At 41.8% G+C, this 25,218-nt stretch overlaps 1 protein-coding gene across 1 annotated transcript in view; it reads right to left on the bottom strand.

The window, feature by feature from the left end:
* Positions 1-25,218, bottom strand: part of CNNM1 (cyclin and CBS domain divalent metal cation transport mediator 1) — a 70,307-nt gene that overhangs the window by 7,172 nt on the left and 37,917 nt on the right. The window contains 3 exon segments of the mRNA XM_027858056.1: positions 11,655-11,815; positions 20,770-20,832; positions 25,095-25,142. Coding sequence (XP_027713857.1) covers positions 11,655-11,815; positions 20,770-20,832; positions 25,095-25,142 — 272 coding nt within the window.

The raw sequence follows: 25,218 nt of genomic DNA on the forward strand, positions 1-25,218 counted from the left end.
AGAAAATCCTATGGGATCAGCAGTTTTTGCTATATTGGATTTCTATGACCCCACATTTGTGAGCTCTAGAAAAGAAAAAAAATGTTTTGACACTGAAGAACAAAATTCCTTTTTTTTTTTTCTGAGTCTATAAAAAAAGAGACTCATTTTCTTTACTATGTACAAGGTCTGGCTAAGTACTAAGGCTTGGTGTTATGTCAAGAAAGGCTCCAAAGAATCTTTACCCAGAAGTCCTATTTTAGTTCTGCCTGGGCTGTTGATGAATTATCATAATCCAGAATCTGCTTTTAGGTTGGGGGATGTAGGTCCTCTGAAGGATGCAGTAAGCAAAGGATGATGGGTAGGTGGGAGGGGTGATCTATGCCTGCTGGGGATAGTGTTTTGGCTTCTCCAAAGTATATAGTACAGCACATTTGATGTTGAATTTCCAGATACACCCAAAGCATCCTGTACATTGGACACAATTTTGCTCACAATAGACCCTTCTAATGCATCAGCAAGATGGAGGTGGGCTCCAGAATGAACTTGAAAGCAAAAGTGTGTTTGGATATTCATTAGCCTGTGGAAGTATTTCTTTCCTCTCTGTTCTCTATCCCCTGAAAAACATGGGAGTTTTACTGGACTTAAAGGCCAATATGACTCAGTAGTGAAGCACAGAGGCCGTCTTGGATGGCTATCGCCATCTTAGGCTGAATCAAGAGAGGCACGTTTTTCAGAAATAAGGAGGTGATAGTTTCACTTTACTCTGCCCTGGTCATACCCCACCACATTTAGAGTTGTAACATTAAATCAACACCCCACCATTAAATCAGGAGACTTCCTATTTTGCTGAGAGGGAACCTAGGATTGGAAGAATAAACCAATGAACTGGTTGGTTGGCTGTCATAGTTCAGAGAGAACACTGATTAAATGGAGATCATTCAGAGGAAGGCAGCCGAAGTGGTGATAGGCCTCAAGTTCATGCCCCAAGAGTCTCTGTGAAAGGAACTAGGGACGTCTAGGCTCTTCTCTCAATGTGGATCTTTCCAGCAAAGGCTGGACCGCCATTTGCCAGGCACGTTGTGGAGGGAAACCTTTTTCAGGAATAGGTTGATGGCCACTGAGGTCTGTTTTAGCTCTGAGAGCCTGTGATTCTGATCTTTCATCTAAGTCACCACTTAACCATAAAGCACCCAGGCCCCACCTAGTCTGTAGCATGTGTCACCCTTACCACACCCCCTGCAACACCCTTGTTTTGGGAAATCATTTTGGTCTCTTTCTGGTTCACAGCAACAACAAAAAACCAATAACCTCACAGACACAAAGAAATGCCAGGGCTGGAAGGGACTTTCAGTGATTGGACCTAGTCAAACTCTTCTAATTTTTACAGATAAGGAAACTGAGGCTTCTAGAGGGGAAATGATTGGATCAAAAAAAATCAAAAGTGGCATAGGGGAGTCAAAACCAACATAGCCCCCTCCAGGTTATCATCCCATAGGTCCAAACTATGATGTAACACATATTTACATAGAGTTTTATAATTAAAAAACCACACACCTTCCGTCCTTCCAACTACCTTACAAACAGAAAGAACACAACAGGGCCACTGCCCTATAATTATGCCTCCAGCTGTCACTGTGCAAGTATTAGTCTCCCTGTTTTGCAAATGAGAACACTGAGAATCCAAGTCATGTCAGAGGTATGATTCAAACCCAGGTCTTTCCTAACTCCAAGGGTAGCATTCTTTTTCTGTTATGTCCCTTTGTGCTTACAGATTTTTTTTAACCTTGAAATTTTTCTTGTAACTTATTTTTAATACATAGTTTCTTTCTCCCCTTTGCAGTTTTTTGGGTTATAATTTTTGAGGTGCAATATTTCCAGATTCAAATAGAAACGATAGTGGAACAATGCCAGGCACATAGTGGGCATTTAATAAATATTTACTGATCAATTAAAGTAGTGCTTATGTCACAATGCACATCTTGAGTCATTTTAAAGAGAGACTTGGAATAAGAGTGATAAAAGGCTTTCAGCTAGGTGGGAAGCAGTTACTAGCATCTGCTTAACGATGTGGCACTTCTTATCCAAGACATTGACTATCATGTGGCACTAATTAGCTGTGTGACTATAGGTAAATAACCTCTCTGAGCCTTAGGGTTTCAGGATTCTACTAGATTTCTTTGGGCAAAACTGAAGTCACACTCTTGAAAAGTGGCAAGCATTAGGTCACCCTCAGGAACATCTTTGAGCTTGCACTTCAAAATTCTTTGGGGCTGGCTCCATGTGAAAGGACTTTCCTGAGTCAGAAAATGACCTATTTCAAGAGCGTAGGTGTGGTCTTTCCTAGTTAGCTCCTAGGGATTTTCTGGTTCATCCAAATCTGAGTGGTTTCTTAGTCTCCTGTGAGTCACTGACTGATTTCCTGCTGTCTCCATCTCTGGCTGAGACCTCCTGTCAGGCCAGAGCCCCAGCCTCATCCCTGAGCAAACATAGTCTCTGGGAGTTTCTAATTGCACAAGTCCTGGTTAGGGAAAAGTTGAATCACTTTCCTGTTCAACACAATTTGGAACAACCGTTTCTAAGGATAAGGTTCAGATATTTTGAATTTGCATGACTTTGCTAGCAAGCAAAGCTTCAGGGAAACACAGGGAAGATCTTTCCCCATACTCACAGCTGCCTGAGTGGGTAGCGATACGCCCAGAATCATCCCCAAATTCTACAGTGACACAACATGCCTTTCCCTGACTTCTTCATTTGGGTACACAGAACAACTGCAATTAGGAAACAATGAAGGATGACTGGACAGGGCCCAAGGTCAAGGGAGGAGGGCAGGGCACAACAAAGATTAGAGCTGAAGGTGCCCTATTAGCCGCAGTCACTTTCAGGTTATACATGGGCTTCCTGTTCCCTAGAGCTGAATTTTCAGCCCTTACCACCAATTTTGCCATTCCTTTCTTCTCTTCTGCTTGTATTCTATTTACTCAGACTCAAACCCTTGGAAAGTGCAACTAGGTAGCGGAGTGGATAGAGTGCTGGACCTGGTGTCAGGAAGACCTGAGTTCAAATCTGGCCTCAGATACTTATTAGCTGTATGACCCTGGAAAAGTCGCTTAACCCTGTTTGCCTCAGTTTCCTCATCTGTAAAATGAGCTGGAGAAAGAAATGGCAAACCAGTCCAGTATCTTTGCCAAGAAAACCCCAAATGGGTTCTAACAAAAAGCCAGTCACTACTGAACAGCAACAATAAACTCTTGAGAAAGGAACATACAAGGTGGGAAGGCCATCCATGGCCTTTAATCAATTCAACATGGTCACAGGAAGACCAATTAATAATTTGAGAAGAATCTTTTATGAGACAATGGGAGGCAGCACAGTGCATGAAAAGACCTCTGAATTTGGAACCAGTGAACCTCAGTTCAAATCCCCACTGTACCAGGTGGTATGTTCTGTGTGACTTGAATAAAATTACTTTTCAATTCAATTCAACAAAATCTCTCTGGGCCTCAGTTTCCTCATCTGCAAAATGGGAAGGGAGTAGACTTGCTGGCCTCAAAGGTCTCTAGCAGCTCTAAATCTATGTTCCTACGAATTCTTCCTAGGGAAATGAATGCAGTCAATCTCCATGGACCTCAGTGACTTCATCTATAAAACAAGAGGCTTGGTCCAGAACTCTAGATAATCTCCAAGGGTCTTTCTAGCTCTCTGAGTCTGTTACGGTAGATAAATCTGCATGCAATGTTTTTGCACCTGCAATGAGATCATAGGAGCCAATCCCCTCATTTAACTGATGAGGAGACTGAGAGCTAGGGAGCTGAAGTGACTTGCTAAGGTCACACAGGTAGTAGGAAGTGTCAGCGGCAGGATTTGAACCAAGGTCTTTTGATGTTAGAAGCAGTGTTCTTTTCTACTATACTATCTCCGGGTAAAATGATGTTTTGTAAACAGGTTTATATTTTTCAACTCTGGTGAAATCTCTTACCAAAGAAGAGAAGAGATGAAAGGGACCTCAAGAACCATCTATCTCAACCCCCTTATTTTACAGAGAAGGCAACTGAGAAGCCAAGTGACCTGCCTAAAGTTGAGCAGCTATATACACAAACAATAACAATGTGGCTAGGTGGCACAGTGGATAGAGTGCCAGGCCTGGAATCAGGAAGCCTTATCTCCATGAGTTCAAACCCAGCCTCAGACACTTACTAGCTGTGTGACCCTGGGCAAGTCACTTTTTTGCCTCAGTTTCTTCATCTGTAAAATGAGCTGGAGAAGGTGAGTTACATTTTTATAGCCCTTTTCCAAAATGCTTCATATGCATTATCTCAGGTGTGTTGACTCCTAGGTCAGCATTCTTTCCCCTCTACTGTACCGCCTTCCTTGGTCTTACCATTTTGTATTTCCCCCACCCCTTTTCTCTTGTCTTTGTTATTTTCTGTCCATTCTTATTGGAACAAAGGCTATTTTTATGTGGGATACTTTAGAAAGCCTAGAAGGACCTCTTCACTCAAAACAGCTGCCATACTAATTATTCCTCTGTCAGAAAAGGCCATACTCTTCCACTGAGCTTGTAGCCTTGTGAAGGATACAGATGCAGTGGCAAGGGACAAATTCAGTTGATGCTCACCTAGCCAGCCAGAGTAGACAAATCAGTTCTCTGAAACATACTGGCTGTGTGACCCTGGGCAAGTCACTTAGCCTCTGAGTGTTTTGGGCAACTCTCTAAGACTATGCTTTGCAGAGAAGGTGCCAGCTTGCACTGGTAGAAGGAGTTCCCTCCCCTGGGAGTTCCTTATACCAGTGGAATCATAGGTCCCTTCTCTGTCTCTACTAATTATGCCATGAGGCCTTAACTAATTAGTTGGAATTTAGGGTTAAGGTGCTGAAAGCCTCTTCTAAAATGATACCAAGTGGGACACAGGACTAGTAATTTTGATGTCAAGAAGGCCTGGGCTAGAGACATCTGGAGCCTGGAGTCCTGTGGAGGAAGAGTGGAGCACCAAAGCAGGGCACCCTGACCCAAAGAGGCAGCCTGTGCTTTTAGAAGATTAAAGAATGATGAAGACAAGTTTTCCTTACTTTAATTCAGCTCAAAAAACATGATTGACTGTCTACTATGTTCAGTCTTCAAAATTCACAGAGGCCTCCAAAAGTGTGACATGCTTTCAAGGAAAGCTGGCATTCATATTTGGGGAACCCTGATAGATCTGGGAATGCAGTTCCCCCCACCAGGTGAGCACTGTGACTCAGATAATTATTAGGAGGTGGAATACCAGAATTTACCAGCTGGTCATCCTTATGTCCTTTTGTACTGGACTGTTTCTGGTACCTTTACTATTCCTTTCCCAGTAAAAGCATCCAAGGTGTGGCTGTCCATGCTACCAACGTACCTGGCCACATTAGGCTGCCCTCCATAATCCCACTTAGGTGGCCTTTCTCAATCTCTTTAGGGGAGGTGACTCAAACGAGACTCAGTGCTCCAACTACTGCTTTATAGTGTTGGGGTCACCTTCACCTGGTTGGCACCTCTGGACATCTATAAGACAGAAAAGAAGTCTGGTATACAGGCATTGAACCAAAGCTCATAATCAAAACCTGCTTCCAAAATGGAACCAACAGATTTTTCCACAAGTGAAGCCTTTCCCTGGTGCCTCCCTGAAGTGCATAATTTAAAATATATTTTCTGACCTCTACATTACCAAACTAAGTATGGTTCAATTTTAGTCTTCGTTCAAAAAAATGACAAACCTGGACTAGGCTTAGAAACAACAGTGGGGAAACAGCTAGTTCTGGGTCCTGTTAGTTTAGCAATTAAATGTGAACTACTCTTCCTGTGAGGCCTAGATGTCTACATTGTCAACGACACACCATGATTAGGGTAGAGATTTTAGAGGGAGGAGTGGTGTCCCTTTTCGTAATACCATGGACGTGAGGGCTAAGGGTGATGGGCATGCTGGTGGAGGTGGGGGGAGGCTTTTGAAAGGTAAATGCTTGATGAAGAAAATGAAGAAAAAAGGAAGACAATAAAGAAGAGTAAGGGGAAGAGATGAGGGAAAAGGAAAGGAGAACTGGAGGAGGGGAGGGGAGGAGAAGGAAGGAAAGGGGAGGGGAGGGGAAAGGAGGAGAGGTAGCAAAAGGGAGAGGAGAGGATGACAGGACACAAAGGACTTGTATAAGACCTTGTTCAAGGGTGGGACTGATTAATAGATGTGATTGGTTATACAGGCAGGGTGGGGCAGGAGGACCTTGGAGATTACTGCTGCAAAGTGTTTTTTTCCCGGAGTTACCCAACCAGGCTTTCCCAACCCCATTTATTTCCAACAAACAGAAACGGTTCCTGCTTCCTTTTCTCTTTCCACAGAAGTAAATACTAACTAAGCAATCCCTTACATTTTGTCAGGGGCTACGGGGCTGCTATTATTTCGCAACTAATAACAACCAAGAGGAATTTTCAGGAAGTTTAGTTTGACAGCTAGAGAGACCAGAGACTAATCTTCAATCTTTGGAAAAAATAATTTTATTAAGCTTGAATACCTTCTTTATATTGTCTGTTAGTATATAACTTTAAGGTTGCAGCTTTCAAGGTGTTTAATCAGCCCCATAATATAATAAATATATTAAATATTAATATATAGTCAAATAGACATTATAAATAATAATAAATAGTAAATAAATATACCCTGTAATAAAAACAGACCCTATAATATTAAGTCTTCTTATACTAGGTGGTGATAAAATGATAAGTTTAAGGTCCTGTGGTTTAAACACAAGGGTTTTTTTTTTTATTTGTTTTCTTTTTTTGGCTAGGCAAACATACCTTTTATCCTTTTTTCATAAATAATATATCTCTTTGTCAAAAGACCTAAACAACAGTAACCAATAAGGCAATTAAAGATAGAAAGCAGGGATTGGCAAACCATGTGTGTGTTTATGCACACACATATGTACATATATGTACATATGCAGTATATAAATACAATAAAACTTTATTCAAAAATGTAAAAACCATTCTGAGCTCAGAGGTTGTACAAAAAGAGGCTGGGGGTCAGATTTGGTGTTTGCACCATAGTGTGCCCACCCCTGAAAAACACAGAGCTATCTTTTAAAATTATATAAATATCTAAGTGCTCTTTTTTTCACTCGTTAGTTACTCGTTAATCCTCAACTCAAATTAATCACAGCTTAATCTAATGCTATTCTTTGTCCCAGAAAAGGTTCTTGCCCCTTCCAGGGGCACCACTGGGACTTCTGGGCAATTGGGTATCATGAGTCCTTGCAGCTGGTTCTCTTAGCAATTCGCTATGGCCACTCCAGCTATGGAATCATTCTGGGGACCACCCTCTTTCATTCTCTTCTGCTGTTATTACTCACAGATTGCCTCAGAGTCCTCATTCCTCCCTTCTATGGGGAAAAGGAAGAGAAATGAAGGAGCTGCCTAGAGATGGAAGCAATGCTCTAAGGGAGAATAAAAAGCACATCCGTAAGGGAGAATAAAAAGCACAGTCTCCAGCACACAGTAAGTGCTTAATAAATGCTTGTTGACATGACTTGACTAAAACATCCTATCATCCAATGGTTACTGCCTGTGGTAGCTGCTTGCCAGATAGAATGTGAATCTACCAAAAAGTAATATTTTGGCAATAGCAGTTTTTTTTGCAAAGCATTATTATAAATCTTATAATAAAATAGAGCATTTCAAATAAAACATTTAAACAAGGTTTTTGAATGCAGATGTAACTGGTCTCTGCTTTTCTCAAGTTCCTACACATGTGATACTTTGTCTTAGATTCCTCAGTGGAAGAAAACATTTTAGTTATTCAGCTATGTATGTGCAGTGAAAGGGTGGCCCTAAGATTTGGAAAGGGGACATTCACCTTTGTTGTTGGCCCATGACTCAGTAAACATGGATTCTACCAGGGCTCTTCCAATACTTCACTTGTCTGAAGTAAATTTAATAAAGGTAAACTGAAGTACATACTCTCAGCAAAATCAGTTTATTACAGTGATGCACAAAACTGTAAACAAAGCAGGTCAGACTGGTCACCTTAATAAAGCCAGCTACCCCAATGAGAAGGAGGGAGCCCTCTTTATTGACACACAAGAAAGAAGGAGTCTTGGTAGTTGTGGAACATTATGACCAGCCGTGGGCTGGCATTCAGGTGAGGCTATTCACACCTCTCTCTGACAATTAAGATATGTTCATTGTTTTTATGGGACCCATCTGCATCTTGCAAACTTTGCTAGGGGATCAAAACTACCAGACTTACTGTCTCCTTGGAAGAGATAAAATCTCCCCTAAATTCACAAGGATTGTCAAGGACAGACAGCACATCTTTTGGGGATGGTACCAAGCTAACTTGTGGAGCTTAAAGATGACAATCAGATATTCTGATAGTATTCCTAGGGCTACTGGTATGAGATGAAAACTTTTTTTAAAATTATACTTTTAAACTAACTCAAGGAAAGTTGAATTCTTGAGCTTAACTCAAGAATACAGCAATGCGGCTTTAGGCAGATGTAGACTCAGTTACAAAATTAATACATCATAGAATCAATTATATGGTAGAATCAAGACAAGTAGAAACTCAAGGTGATACTAATTTTGATCTTTTCCTAGTAAAGATACCTGGGCTTTTCATTATCTGCAAAATGAGGCTTATGCCAATACTACCTTCCTTTCCACCCTTCTTTACATGCTCCAGGTGATGACTTGAGGCAACATGCATAGACCTTTCAAAAATTCACTAAGAAAGACACCTAGCTAAGAGCTATTTTTAGATTCTCTGGTTAGCATTTTTTTCCAAGGATCCATAGTGTCTCCCCATGATAGACCTGATGGAACTAGCCACTGTACTTGCTGCTTTTTGAGGAACCACAGAATTCTTATTCCCCATTTCATGTTGCTAAGAAGTCTCTTGGCTTACAGTACCAAGTGCACACCCACCAAAAATGTCTCCACAAACATGGGATGCTCTACTCCAAGCAGCAGCCAAACTCTACCATAATCACCTCCTGATCACCAACAATGGTGAAGGAGGGAAAAATGGATAAAACCCTCAAATAATCCAAAGACTTCTTGCCTTTCCTCCCAACTTCCCTTGCTGCCAAAACTTTTACCATCTCTGCCAACAAATAAAAAAAGAATTGGCAGCTCAGATCTTAGCATCTTTCATTTGTCTTATTCAACTCTGATGAAGGTTTGTATTAACAGTGAAATGGTTCCAGAGTGGAGAGGACAGTTGTGGAGAATTATCTCATGAAAAAGCAGATGCATTATGTAATTCAACTAAATCTGTCATTTTTAAGTGCTTTCCTGTCTAGCTTCCATACCCATTTTTTGAGGGTCTCAATGGTTGAAGCAATGGTGTGGTGGAAATAGCACTGGTTTGCGAGTCTGAGGTCCTGAGTTCAAATTCCAGCTCTCCTCCCTGCTAGTTGCCTGATTGCAGACAAGTCATTTTATTTACCCTTCTGGGTCTCAGTTTCCTGACCAGTAAAAGGAGTGGCTTGGACTAGATGACCAGCTCTACATCGATGTTCCTTTGCTCTGCTACACATATACCTTGTTTGTTTTCATACATACTCATCCTCTAACCTTCCCCCATACGATGTAGTTTGAATGACTGATTGTAGTTTTAATGTGGTGTTTCCCAGGGGCCCAGAGACATGCCCAAGAGACCACTCTCCTTTGTAAAACATTAGACATTGTCTGTGCCTTTGCTACAACAGTGCAAAGACATTTTTTTTTCTTCTTATATCTGTGATTCCAAAATGCCTCCTTTGAAACCCTAATATGGTGAGCACCATGGCGAAGGCTACCATGTGAGTGAGCACCCTTGAGATAATCTGTTGCTCTCAGTCACGCTGGTTTAAAAGGGCAGCCAGGCACAGTGATAATGATGTTACTGTTGTTGCTGCTGCTAGACATAATAACTTGTATTTATAAAGCACTTTACAGTTGCAAAGGGCTTTGCCATCATTAACTCATTTGATTCTCACAATAACCCTGGCAGCCAGCTGGCAAAAATCTTCCTTTTGCCAGTGTGCTGATGAGAAAGTAATGGCCAGGAAAGGTTAAGTGGTTTGCCCTAGGATGGATGGTAAAGATGCTAGAGCCTTCCCTTCTAAGGTTATTTTCCATCTGCTCTGAATGTAACTTTTATGTTATTTATTTATTACCGAATTAATTACACACTCTCTCCCAAATTCAGTTGTAACATCCTTGAGGGCAGGGACTATTTTTGCCTCTCTTCGTATCCCCAGTGCTTAGCATGGTACTTGGCACATAGTAAGTGCTTAATAAATGTTTGTTCATTGATTGATTGATTGATAGTAGATCCAAGATTTAAACTCAGATCTTCAGATTCCAGTGCTTTTCTCCCTACACTATGCCCAGATCAGCAACAGATTTTAAACAGTTTGCAGAATATAAGTGCAAGGAAGTTGAGGAGGGGGGGAAGGTGTTGGGGGGAGAAGGAGAAGGAGAAGGAGAACAGACTAGGAGAAGAAAAAGGATATTTACTGAGAAGTTTTTGTGTCAACACCAACTTAAATAAGGCATATGATAAGCCTTGTTTTTCTCTAATTATACATACAGTTGTGGTGGTGATCTGTTTTATGTGACATTTGAAGAATACTTTTTCCCCCCATCATATCCTACTGACATAGAGTAATATAGGATAATAAAAAGGGTTTTGGGCAAATATGGTCAACTTCTTTTTTAGGTTATAAATATTAAGCCATTCTGATTATGAAATCATAATGCTTTCTCTTCCATACACATGGCCCCAAAAGCATCTGCTTTTATTATTATTGATATTATTATGGCTATTTTGTCCAGATTTGTTATTTAATTGGTATAGGTATTAAATATATACAGCTCCTTGAAGGCTGGGACTATTTTTGCCTTTCTTCAGATCCCCAATGCTTAGCATGGTACTTGGCACATAGTAAGTGCTTAATAAATGTTTGTTCATTGATTGACTGATTGATAGTGGATCCAAGATTCAAACTCATATTCAATATTTAACTGGCATATTCACATTGGTTTTCCAGTGGGGAACCTCCCTTTGTCAATGCATGTCAACACCTACTCTGCAACTTACAGTCTTAGAGAGTTGCCTATGACCCAAGGAAGTTAATGACTTGTCATGGGTCATACAGATTGTATATATTAGAGATATAACTCAAACCCAGATCTTCCTGATGCTAAATCTGGCTTTCTATCCACTAGGCAACATGGCCTCTCTTTAAATTTATAATATCGAAGGAACACACACAAGCAAAACTGAACCATGTTGACTAGGGAACCAAAAGTTTGGAATTGTGTTATGCCCCAGGGAAAACTGTTTTATCTTGCTCTGTGCCTCAGTTTCTCCATGTGAAAGAAAGAGAAGAGACCTACCTTATGAGAATGCTGCTGGGTTAAACATGAGGAATAATGAAGGTTAATGAAAAAATGTCTTCATGAGTATCAGAAAATGACTACCTCCTAGCTCATTGCTGGAATGTGGATTGCTTCTCTGACACTTATTGTTTATTATAGGGTAACACAGTCTAAAGGACGATCCTTGATGCTTGATTGTTTTCTCTCTGGCCTCGGGGCAGCTGCCTAGCCTCTTGGGGTCTGTGCAAAGTGGAGGAGGGCCAGGCGACAGGAATGGAAAGCCCTCCTGGAGGGTTACCTTCACAAACTGCACATCACTGAGGATGTGGACTGAGTAGTCAGGCGTGTAGAGGTTGTTGCTGCTGTACAGCTGGGTGGTGCTGCCCCCATAGTCACTGCGCTCTCGGTTTGGAGACTCAGAGCGGTTCAACCCACTGCAGCGAGAAGGGGATCGGTTTACTGCAGATATTGACAAAGGAGGAGAAAGAGGAGGAGGAAGAGGAGAGGGTGAAGGAAGAAGGGGGAGAAAAGATGGAGGTGGGGTAGGGTGGAGGGAAAGGGGTGGAAAATGGAAAAGAGACAAAGAGAGGCGTTTACTGAATACCTCTGGACTTTTAAGCAATGGTCACACTGGGTAGTGCTAATATGCCCCTTGTACTTTCCACTCAACCTGAGCACAATCTTGGGGGAAGTGTCAGATTATTTATACAAGGGGTCAATAGCCTTAGAGAGGAAACCCCTGACACAAACAACTGAATGGGTAAATATTCTTTTCCTTTTTTTCATGCTCCTTTCCTTTACAACTTCTAAAGAGAAGAAGTTGGGGCATTTTGTCAGGAAGGATGCTGAGGCTATCCACAGGACTGCAATCATCCCTTGTTGGTTTCATGTAGCTGCAAAGAAGGACCAGAATAAGAAGATGAAAGACAGTGCTGGGAGTACTAATTGCCTTACAGGACCAAGCGATTTATTTATTAACTGGAATGAATCTTATACCAGGTGTGGCACTGAGGTTCTCACAGACCCATCATTCCCAGCATACAGAATTGCCAGCTTCCCAGTGACTGATCATTTGGTTATGGTTACCCACAGGCCTCCTGTTCTAATCCCCTGATTTCACTGGCTCCTAACTTTCCAGGAGATCTCCATAAGTTTCCTATGCAAAGATACGTTTATTGGGGGGTGGGGGATAGGGACTGGACCTGTGATCTCACTGATATAGGGAACTCCTTGGTATAGAAACCTCATGGACCAATACAGGTCAGCACCATCTGTACAACTTCTAAGACAAAAAACTGCCTAGAGAGCTGAGAACTTAAGTGATATACCCAGGATCATGCAGTCAATATGTATCGGGGCAGGACTTGAACTCAGGTCTTGGCTTTAAGACCAACTCTCTACCCACTTGTTACACTACCTCTCTTGCTGGGGAACTCCAAGAAAAATGGGCAGCTAGGTGGCCCAGTGGATGGAGCATATGACTTGGAATCTGGGTGACCTGTGTTCCAATTTTGCCTCAGACACTTACTAACTGTGTGACCCTAGGCAAGTCACTTAATCCTGATTGCCTCCAAAAAACAAAAACAAACAAAAAAATAAAGGAAAAGAAAATATAGTCAGTTGGTTTCAAAACTAGCTTCTTTGATCTAAGTATTCATTGTACTTACCATTGCAAAGTCACCCAGAAGGTGACAATAATTATAATAGCTGGCATTTATGTATCATTTTAAGGTTCACAAAATACTTTACAAATATTTCATTTGCTCTTACTGTATTGTGAGATAAGTAGGTGCTATTATTATTCCCATTTCATAGAAGACAAACCTGAGGCAGTCAGAAGTAAAGTGATTTGCCCAGGGTCACATAGCTAGTAAGTGTCTGAGGCAAAACTGGAACTCTCGTCACTCAGAATCTAAGACATGTGTTCTATCCACTGTGCCACCTAGAGAGCTGACTTCTGCAGGTGGCTCTCAGATTTTCTCAACTATGAACTTTAACAAATATTACCTTGATGCCTCAAGATAACACAGAGGTGACCCTGATTTGTCCAAGGCTAGGCAAGCAGAGCATAAGCTCTGGCTATGCACCTGCTGAAGGGTCTGCTGTCCAAGGCCCAGACTATCTGACTTAAGAGAACCTTGTCACCAGAAAGTTGGCCACAATCAATCTAGTTTTTAGCTATAGCTACTTAGGAGGACTGTCTACTGTGGTGTAAGAGGACTTACAATCTGCCTCAGTGGGGACCTCATGAAAGTGCTGACGTGTAAAGCAGCCCACACAAGATAAGGCAAGCCTTTTCCCATTTCCATCTGAAGTCTATCCTTGAGCTCTCCCCAAATGACTGTCAAAGAGGAGAGGGTAGCAGCTTACAATGAGGGGCATTTATAATGTGGACTAAGGAGTAGAGCAATCAGAAGCTTGTGGACTCTGGTTCTAGTTCTACTGATGATTAATCTTGGGAAATTTAATTCCTGTATCCCAACTCACCAAACGATGAGTGAGGGTGGTCATCATCCAATTAAAATGTATATTGTATCGAGTACCTACCATGTACAGGAGGTTAGCGCCTTGATGAAAAGGATTTGAATCCATCTTACAAAACATGCACCAGAAGTAATAGTAAAGTGCAGTCTGAGTCCCTTTCTTAACCACACTCTTACACTCACTAACTGAGACACATGTCATTTAAAGGCATCAGCTCTAAAGCCTTGGACCCAATGGAAACAAGCAGGTCATTCTCCTAGAGTGAATATCTTGGGGCAAAACTGGGTTCCTGTGACCATGAGGCCTTCAGGGCCTGAATGGCTCATGGGTAAAGACCTAGGATTTCCCTGAGATGTGACTTAGAAACTTCTAAAGAGGGCTGTCCTTGGCAAAGGAAATTATCACAGGCCTTTGTTGTTGTCATATCCAACTCTTTGTGACCCTATTTGGGGTTTTCTTGGTAAAGATACTGGATTGGTTTGCCATTCACTTCTCCATCTCATTTGACAGATGAGAAAACTGAGGCAAACAGGGTGAAGTGACCTGCCCAGGGTCACACAGCTCATAAGTGTCTGAGGCCCTGTTTGAACTTAGGAAGAGGAGTCTTCCTGACTCTGGGCCCAACACTCTGCGCACTATGGTGCCGTGTATCTGGACGATCACTGGCCTAGGAACTTGGATGAAGGTCAGTCCCGTAGATGTTTTCCCGACCTTAATGGCATTTTCCTCTCTCACTGGATGAAGGTAAGCTAGATGTTTCTTTTAAGGCTTAATTTCCCCTCCCCATCTCCCACTTCCTCCTCTTGTAATCCTTGATTTCCTTCAAGACTCAGCTGGAACACCACCTAGTGCATGGAAGCTTTTCTGTTGGCTGTTAGGGCTTTCCCCTCCATGACTGCCTGACAGCTGCTTTGTATCCACCTTTAAATGAGCAGAGGCAGCAGGGTTTAGTGAAGAGAGGGCTGGCCTCGAAGCCAGAGAAACTTGGCACAACCTTTCACTGACCTACCTTCACTCTAAGGCTACAAAGTTTCAGAGAAGGTGCTGATTTTCCTTAGTAGAGGGAGTTCTTCATCTGGGAGTACCTATACTAGTGAAATCATTTCTGTCTTTGTATCTCTAGCATCTAACACAGTGCCTGGAACGTAATAGGTACTTGTTAATAAGAGCTAGAAAACACATACATATATAAACACAACGTATGTGTGTGTGTGTATGTGTGTTCTTATTTGATCTCACAACTGCCCTGTGAGGTAGGGCTATTATTATCCCCATTTTATAGATGAGGAAACTAAATCTGAAATAGGTTGTGTCTTGCCCAAGGTTACACAGCTAGTAACGGTTTGAGGCAGAATTCAAACTCATTTTCCTGACTCCAAGTAGCTGCCTAATAAATTCGAGGCTCATCACCAGACTGGAAGAAGGGTAATGATATGTTCAGCCACAACAGCTCTTAACAACCATCTACAGAGTTATGGAGGAGCCACAATCTGCCCCGGAGGAAATCCCCCAAACCAACGAGATCCTAGCTCCCCAAAGGGCTGGGTACAACTCCTTCTCACCTGCTTAACTTAGTGATGATTATAAGGACTGAGGGGAGCAGCTCATTGGTTCTTAAGAACCAATTTACATTTATTTAGATTTAGATTCAGAGTTCAAAAGGTCATTTAGGTAGGAAGTGCCTGAGATAAGATTTGAACCCGGATCCTCTGACTCAGAAGTCAGTTTTCTTTCCACCGTCCCATGCCGCCTCTCTAACAAGAGAGGGGACTGGGATGTCGGAGGCCATTTTCAAGGGTGCCATCAAAACAACAACTCGTATTAATGGCAGAGACATTCAGCAGAAAAACATTTATTACTTCATTTTCTGCTCTGCTCCCCAGTCATGACTGGTTCCATAGTGACCCGTGCTTATGTCTCCCCCTAACTCAGTCTTGTGTAATTGTGGAAAGTAGGGCAATCTGTCCGGGAGAAGCCTCTCTTTCAGGGTGGTATCTGGATCTAAAGCACCAGGCTCAGCTGAAGGGTCCTAACCCCAACTGATATGTACACAGCCAATGGGGAAACAGGGTGTGTTGGGGGCAATGCCTTTAGAAACCTCTCAATCTGCTTGATAACCTCTGGCTTTTGCTATGTTAATATGTGACTCACCCAACCATAGGTTAGGAAGGGCACTGGGCTAGGTGTTGCTTCTTTACCTCTTGGTTCATAATAAGAGAGATGTAGTATTTCCTTCTTCTGAGAAGGGACAGAGTTGAACAGGCTGATCTCCCATATCCTTTCTGGCTCTAAAAGAACTCTTTCCACTTGCTTCTGTGGCTACTACTGGTCCCAACTCTTTTCTCTCTGTAAACAGGGAGAGGTGGTTGCTCCATTCCCTACCATCTCCTACCACCTCCCCTTAAAAGATTTTCTGCCCTGTGACTCTGGGAGGTAGGACCGACACATTGTGGAACCAGAGATCAGGGTGATGTTATAACCCAAGTCATATGTGGTAGATGGGCAGCAGCACCCACCTCCAGTTATAAAACAAAATTCAACAGACTGTTGACTTGTCAGCAATATCATAGAGGGGACCCTTGGTGAGGTTTGGGTTGGACTATATCAGAAATTCGTAACCTGGTGTCCATTAACTTATTTTTAAAAAGGTATTTTGATAACTGCATTTCTGTATTATTAGTTTCTTTGAAATTCTATGGATTTTATTTTATGCATTTAAAATATGATTCTGAGAAAAGTTTCATTGGTCTAGGCAGACTTCTAAAAAGATCCATAACACAAAATACAGTTAAGTATCAGTGGTTTCTGAGTTCTCTTCTAACTCTTGGACTTTGTAAGCGTGAAGCAAGGCATGGACTGATCAAATCTCTGAGATCAGAGGGCCAGTCCTCCCTCTCTCTCTCTCTCTCTCTCTTTTTGGCTAGGCAATGGGTTTAAATGACTTGCCCAGGATCACACAGCTAGTAAGTGTCAAGTGTCTGAGGCCAGATTTGAACTCAGGTCCTCCTGACTCCAGGGCCGGTGCTCTATCCTCTGCGCCATCTAGCTGCCCCTCTTTTTATTTTTTTAAAGGCATAATTGCTATCTACTTTTCTTTTGTGGGGAAATTATTTTTAAGAAAAAAAAATGCTCCTTCTGATAAGACCGAGCCCCAGCTAGTCTAAATTCTGTGTAAAATCCTGTTTTGTTTCTCCAGTCTGACATTCCTCACTAGATAGAACACTGATGACTCTGCATTCTAAGTAAGTGTGTGCATATACTTAGGGACTTCTGAGCAAGGGACATGGAAATGCTTTTAACAAAAAGAAGAATCATGAGGTTATCATGATCATGAACATGGCAAACAATTTCACCTTTTCTAGTTCCCTTTGGTATTTCCTAAGAACACAGAGGCACAGACTCAGGAAATACAGGATGGAGTGAAAGCCTAGTACATTTCAAGGAGGATGGAATAGAACCCTGATCAAAGGTTTCAGTCAAAGGATGTCCAAGTCTGGGAGCCCTACCTATTATAAGCAGCTAGGGCTAAGTTGGTGAACATAACCTGCTATCACACACCTTAATGCTGGAAGGGAATTACAGAGGAACTTGTTATATGAAGTAGGAAAGGAAAGACTACCTGAGTTGGCTCTGACTAAAGGGGGGGGTGTGGGATCAAAAATCATGACAGGCACAATTGGTATGTGGACATGGATGAGAATTCTTCAGTGTTTTGGAAGTTCTCCCCATCACAGTTAACAGGTAGGAACTCTAAGACCCCACGGCAATTATGACTCCTGCTTTAGTTGTAGCACCTGTATCTACAAACCAGGAATGAGTGAAAATGAAGAAATTATGGTTCCTCCCAACTGTGTCCTGGGTATAGAATCAGTCAGTCCCAAAGCTTGGGTGGTACAGAGGTGGTACTTTCCCTTAGTGTACACGGATAGGGATGTGAAGCAGAAGTCTGAGATGATGTCCATTTGTTATTCCTGCGGGATCCTCAGTAGTGAGGCCCATGACCTATTAGTGATCACAGTTGCTGACAAAATTTGTAGAGGGGATTCTTGGGTCAGGAAACTGTTGGACTAGATGATCTCTGAGTTTCCTTCTAATTGAGATAGGAACAGAGACAGAGTCAGAGAGATAGACAGAGATAGAAACAGACTGAAAGAGGGAGAAAGAAAGGAAAAGAGAGATGGGGGAGGGAGAGAGACAGAAAGAGAGAGAGACAGAGACAGAGACAAACAGAGACAGAGACAGAGAATGAATTGAATTTGGCTATTGTCATTGAGCTATGCCTTCTCTTTGCCAAAATTATTGGGACTGCATATAGCTACATGACCCTGAAAGAGCAAAAGTTAGAATTTTAGGACCCATTATTTGGTAGCACAAATATGCAGAACTGGAAAAAGAATCTGCCAAAACCTTTGGTAAAGCAACTTCTGGCCATAATCTAAATTCTTCAAGTTGATCCCAGTTATGACCTTAGATCAAATTGTTCACATGCCAGTGTTCACTCTAGCAGAACTGATGAAAACAGGAACATTTCCACTGACCATATTTCACAAAAGAAAAAAACACATTTGTTTTAGGCTGCTCATGTACTCAGAGAAAGTGCTAATTAATAACATTTTACCTGAGGATTTCAAAGCACTGAATCCAGTCTTGGGAGAAAAGATCTAGTCCTGAAAGCTGTTAACTTGCCCACAGTCACATGGTTATTATTGACCAGAGACAAGCCTTGAACCCAGGTATCCAAAAAGAAACTTAAAATTCAGTTGTCTGCCTCTCCTGAAAGTTCTGTTTTTGTTTTGTTTCCATAAGGCTCTGCATCAGTGAAGGACTCACATCTGTCAGAGATAGATACTCTTCAGGACAGGAAAAGAAAGGGTAAATGACTAGGAGGGGCAATGACATTGCAGAAGGTTGTGGGGCCCATACAACTCTAGCAGGGGCATGAGAATGTCTGATCTTGATGGATTTCCAAAAATATATGTAAATTTTTACACCACTCTACACCATTCTTTCTCAACTCAAACTCTTAACTCAAAGAGAAACAAGCATTATGAACAACATGAGCAACATTCTATGGTGTAACATTCTATGATGTGGCCATGAATGTCCTCATTCCAGACACTGGACCCACATCCTTCTGACATCAACTCAGCTGTACTTAGCGATAGTCTAAGAAGTGGAAAAGATGGTTGAGAATGCTAGATTCTCATACCATATGTGAGCAGGAGATTCATATAGGAGGAAAATTCATTTAAAAAAAAAAAAGAAATGCTGTGCATATGTCAATCCCACCTTGCAAAGGGAAATAGCAAATGAAAATATAAGATAACATTTCCAGAGTGCTGTCAGTCCAAGAGGGAGACCAAATGGGAAGGAGACCTCTTTTTTATATAATCTATTGTTGGCCTCAGGTAGAAACATAGCAAGAGGGGTGATCAATTAGTACCTTCAGTAGGGGAGCCTAGATGCCCAGAAGAAGTGACTGGCTAAAATGAGGCAACAGGAAGGAAGGCTGGTAGGAAGAAAGAATAGCATTCCCACATTTCTTCCTGTTTTTCTTCGGTTACTGTCATCATTCCTTACTTCTGTTATATAGAGTGGGGGAAAAACAATTCATCCTGCTCCAACTGGATATCTCCCATTTCTTTCCATGTCTAGACATCTAAGATCCAAGTTAGGGATGAAGAATGGGGATGAAAAAAATGGGAAGGGAACCCACAGACGTGCATCAGCCAAGTGTTAGTGAAGAGATCTGTGCAAGTAAGAACCTGTGATTTGGAACCCCAGCCTGACCCTGATTGATTGTGAAGCTTGAACAGGAAAATGTTGATCAAACAGAATGTCTAGAGAATGTTTTAGTTAATAAAATTTTCTGGTTACCTGAGGGTTAAGCAGATAATCCTTTCAATTTCAGTCCTTGTTGATGAAAAGTCTAATCTCTGAGTTCACTTTTCTAATTTTCAGTACTCAGTATTCAGTGTTCTATGGTATTCAGTGACCTCCCTCGCTAATGTCTGAGATTCTTTCAGGGAATCCAGGGCATCCTTCTATGATGATAATCATAGGGCCTCTGGAGATAAAGAGGATTTAGAGATTGGGCTGAATATTAAGTAATCCCTGGGCATACTCTGGAATCTGAAAGTTTGTTTGTCATTTGCTTCTTCACCCGCCCCGCCAAAAAGTCCAGTCCATTAAGATTTCTGATGAACTGGATTCTGGCTGATCAAAGTTTTACTGAACCGTGTACTTATAAGGTTTTACTTTATTTGCAAAAAAGTGATAAGCACAATAATGTTTAATTATTTTATAGGAGACATGGAATTAATTGGAAAAGTTGCTCCAAGGTTTTTTGTTTTCTTTTTGGTCTGAACCTGTGATGTTATTGGTTCAGGGAACTGCTAAACTTCCTCCATCAGTGTGAATCAGGAACTCTCCTGAGACAGGAGCTTCATTCTGGCATAACCTAAGGCAACAGATGCTCTGTGAATACAGAGGGTTGCCTGACAGGCTGAATGATTTACCACAGTTACATAGCTAGTAGGTGTTACAAGCATGTCTTGGACACAGGTTCTCCTGACTCCATATCCATTATGGCAGGTTACCTAGAGTAGCTTTTCTAGGACTTTGTGTGTATTTCATAGATGTACTCTGTGGAGTTAAGTTCTTGAACAACATCATTATACTGGTAAATCCTGGACTACATTATACTGTTAAATTCTGAGTTGCACATGTAAATTATTATATTTTTGCATGTACGAGTATGTAACATTCTATGGTGTAACCATGAATGCACTCAATCCAGACACTGGACCCACTTCCTATCCTGGCACAGAGGTACAGACCAGCTCCTCATACAAGGCAGGCCAGGGCAACCAGTGCCTTTCAGTCCCCTAAGTTCCACAGTGTCCCCTGAGACAGCCATGCACGATTACCTGGGGAGCCTGCCAAGGATTCCCCTCTGCTGAAGGCGAAGGTACGGGACACTGAGACAGGCACTAGAGAGGCAGTGGTCAAGGAGATGTGGGTAGAAGAAAGGAAAGATAAACACAAGGAGAAAAACAAAGGAAGAGGAAAAAGTGTAAGACAGTCTGTTCCTAGAACTTCACAACATTACATTACTCTGTTTGAAGTAAGCCTGTGTCTGCATCCACTGATGACTCACCCTCAGCTAGAACCAATCTGCCCCCAAACAGAGAAATGGAGAGGGGATTGTCATGGGAGCCCAATGGTTAGAGCTAGGTCTGCTACTACCATATTTTTAAATGAAGCCTTTGGCTTCTAGGTAAGTAAATAGGCCGTCTTCAATGATGTAAATAATCTTGGTGATTAAAGTGGAAATACCAACTATAAAAAAAGACAATGCCCTAATGGAAGAAATCTATGAGTAGAATCGTCTCTGAGGTTCCAATTCTGGGGCAGCTCAAACCTTAGCACCTTAACACTGAATTTTAGCTACCACACAAGTACTTCACTTCTCTTCCTAATTGAGGAAGCTCATACCATTTCTTAGAGTCTTGTAAGAAAAAAAGCAGCTACTGAAGATGGTTCCATTAAAGATATAAAATGAACACTTTTTGTAGCCCAGACAAGCTAGACAAAACACACGCCAGGCAAGTATCACCAAACAAACCCCCAATTCAATTAAGTTAAGCTAGAAGAGACCCTAGGACTCCTCCAGCCTGGCTACTGAGAAGGCTCTAACCTAGGCCACAGTTTACCTGGTCTAGGGGGAAGGAAGCTGCTCTCTATTAGGATCTTATCTTAACTAGTTACTCTGGGTAACTTGGTGCCAAACTCAGTTGTTTCCAAGTTTCTGAAGGGCTAAACATGCCCAGTGCCCCTCTTCTAAATTTTGACCCATTGGAGGCAGAGCCCTGATCACCTTGCCCTAGTTATATCTGGTACCCTTGCTTTTGCAAATAGTAACTTATGTGGGAAATATATTAAGTAGTTGTACACTCCTTGGATCTGAACTAGGAGCTCCCTCCCCATGGATAACAGTGCTATTTAATAAATAATGAAGGCTAGAGGCTGGGGTGGAGGAGCAATTCTGTAGCAGCCTTAATTCCATGCATCTACTTCCCAACAGGCATAAGAGCACTCCTTGTCCTCCCCTGCTCCACTCTTCTCTCCCCTTTTCATTTCTCCCTTCTTTCCCACAAAATTAAAGTGGGTCAAGGGAACCTAACTTGAGGCCTTTCCAGGAGTAGACTGGACATTAGCTACAGGTGAACACACATTGAAACTGACAGCCTCTACTTGCCAGAGCAATTAACCAGAGGTGAGTTAATCTTGAAGTCCTTCATTTCCACACTTGCAGCAACATTAAGGCTGCTTCAGGGGACAGGAGGGATGCAGTTAACATCAGAGTAATCGACATCTGAGATACTAAGTAGTATCTGATGGGGAAGCCAACTTCACAAATGGACTCAATGGTCTCCAAGACCCTTTCCAGCTCTACTCTATGAACCTATGATCTTATTAAGTTCATCATTGCACTATAAGCTGGCTTCCCAAAGGTAGAGGAGTCTTTTAGAAAGTCTCCTGCCCTATGACTATCAAGCAAAGTGAGGTTCCCTATCAAGCCTGATTTTGTATGATGGCCATGGGGCAAACTCTTCTGCCAGCTTGTCGTATTTAGTCCTTACCCTTATTGGCTGGTATGGTTTCAATCTAATCATGAGTCATAATATAGGAAACTACGCAAATCAAGGGCTCATCGACCAGTTCAATATGCATTATGATCCAACCAAAGCCTTTCCCATTTGGGTCACAGCTTGGCTTGTGAAGGGAGATGGCTTTGTTGGATCATATTCTCAGTGGACGCTTCCTTCTAAACAACCACCCCATAAGTAGGTTATCACCGACTTTGTTTGCATTTTATTCACTGGGTAGAGATTATTCACTAGCCTGTAAGTTTTTTTTTCTCCTAAAGGATTATATAAAGGGCTTTTGGTTTTGTTTTGGTGGGCTATGCATTTACCCAAATCAGTGGTGCATTGCTACTTGCTGGGACTTCACTGAGAAGAAGCAAAAGTTACCTGTCACACCAACACAACAGTGCCTTCAACAGTGACCGAAACTTTCATTCAGTCAGATAGTGTTGAGGATTATGCTTTTGCCTCACTCACCGCTGTTGTTGAAGAGGACCAAAATGACAATACGATTTTGATACTGGGGTCAATGATTAGACCAATGTGAACTCAGAAGGTACCACACAGGTCAGGCACAAATATACTCCTGCCTCACTAAATGAGTGGGATAATACTTTAAAAACTTTTAAAATGGGACAAAACTTTTAAAAATATAAGACAAATGAAAGGAAGATACTAGATGTATTATATCTTTTCTCACATGTTTTTGAGAGAATGAAAGTAGCCTGGGTTGATGGGAAGAGAGAGGATTCTGAACTAGTCTTCAATTCTCCTACCTATTCTGGAATTTTGGAAGTGTAATAGTTTTGGGAGATCTTTTTATAGCTCTTTAGATTTCTAAAGGTCACTCTTCCCTAAATTCCATAGTTCTTCAAGGGGAAGTGAGCTCTGGAGCTCACCCTAGGGGAAAAAAGTTCTTGTCATCTCTTCCTGGCTCTGCAGGTCTCCCTGAACCATTTACCACCCATTACAACTACACTAATGAAACCCAGGTGTCAATCATTCAACTCACAGAGGATTGGGAGTACTATGGTGTAGCTCCCACTGGAACATGACCTCACCCAGATGCACTGAAAGCTTTCACTGTGTTCCTACTTAATGATTCCACCTCCCTTAGCTGAAGACTTCCCCAATCACACTAAAGCTTTATGACCCTCACCTACCAAATTAAGCAAGACTGAAGTGTTCTGTCCTCATTTTAGGGATCTGCTACAGCTAGTGCTTTGCCATCAGCTCAGGGTGTGCCTATGGGAAGTTCACTTTCCTTTCCATTTCTGTTATGGCTGTGAAGTAAAATTATACAGCAAATGATTCTGTGAAAATTCAGTTTCCTGACGCAGAGTAAGAGACATAAATTCTGAATCTCCCTGATGCAGTATGAGCTAGTCAGGGCTCTGTGTTGGGACTCTAGTTCCAGCTGGGCTGTTGACTTTCTGTATGATTTCAGACAAATCACTTTTTCAATTTCTTCCTGTGAAGTAGGTTACATTACCCTGATTACTAATAGTAATGTAATAGTGATGTAATTCATAGCAATGTAAACACACACACAGAGGAATACACTCACCAGGAAATATGATAATCCAGTGCTTTGGGATCTTTTGATGAAAGTATAAAAACCAAGTGCTATTCTATTTTATGTTAAAAAAAAAACAAAGGAAAGGAAGAAAATGTCTTCCCTGGATATATAAATGGCTACAATGAGAGTCAATGGCCTAAAATAACACAAAATTTAGACTAGGGAACCCAAGAGCACACAAGAGAAAAATATGTCCTGGATCACATATGCCATATCCATGCACCTACTTCCAAATGTAAGAACTAAATGGACAAAAGCAGGCCAACAGTATGGAGAGAAGACAAGTAGCCACCATGTTATTTGCAGCTTAGCAGCAATCAGCCTCCTATCAGCAATGCCCAGATTGCATGCACTTCCCAATAGAAGGCACATCACTACTTAGACAGATTTCACTGAGAAGCAAAGTGATCTGTCACACCAACTCAACAGTGACTTCCTCAGAGCACCTTCACTACTTCTTACCATGGTCCAAGACCAACAAACACATTAATGGTGTCTAGTGGTCTTTAAGTAAAGGCCTAACTTATGAGGTTTTACAAATTTAGAGGTAGAAGAAACTTTACAAGTCATTTAGTCAAACCTCCTCATTTTATAGCTGAGGAAACTGAGGCCAAGAGAGATTAAGTGACTTATCCAGGGTCACACAGGGGCCCTGATTCAAACCCAGGTTTTTGGACTCCAATACTCTTTTCACTACACCAAACATCTCCCCATCTAGTACAAAAAGAAAAACTTTAGCCCCCCCCCCCTTTTTTAAAAGAAGCATGAATATAACCTGACTTCCTGGTACTTGAAAATAAATAATGATAATTCCGCCCTTCAATATTTCAGTGGTATGTAGATAAGCAGGAAGCATTTTAGTCACACAGAAAATAAGCAGGAGCTGCCCAGCAACAGGAGGACAAGACAACTTGTGTTCATTCCAAGCTTGGGGCCTGAACTGCTCAGTCTATAGCCCACGTGCAATGTATCTGAGGCAGGCGCATATCACCATATGTGAGAAGAGGAATCAAGAGATACATACAAAAGACAGAGGATCCAGCCAGACTTCCAACCTTCCGCACATCATTATCTGAGGAAAGAAGTGGGAAATGTAGTCACTGGTAACTCAGAAAACACATCTTTGTACTGAATCTTACCTCTCTCTT

The sequence above is a fragment of the Vombatus ursinus genome, unplaced genomic scaffold, assembly GCF_900497805.2.
Source record: "Vombatus ursinus unplaced genomic scaffold, bare-nosed wombat genome assembly UNPS02000749.1, whole genome shotgun sequence".
NCBI lineage: Eukaryota > Metazoa > Chordata > Mammalia > Diprotodontia > Vombatidae > Vombatus > Vombatus ursinus.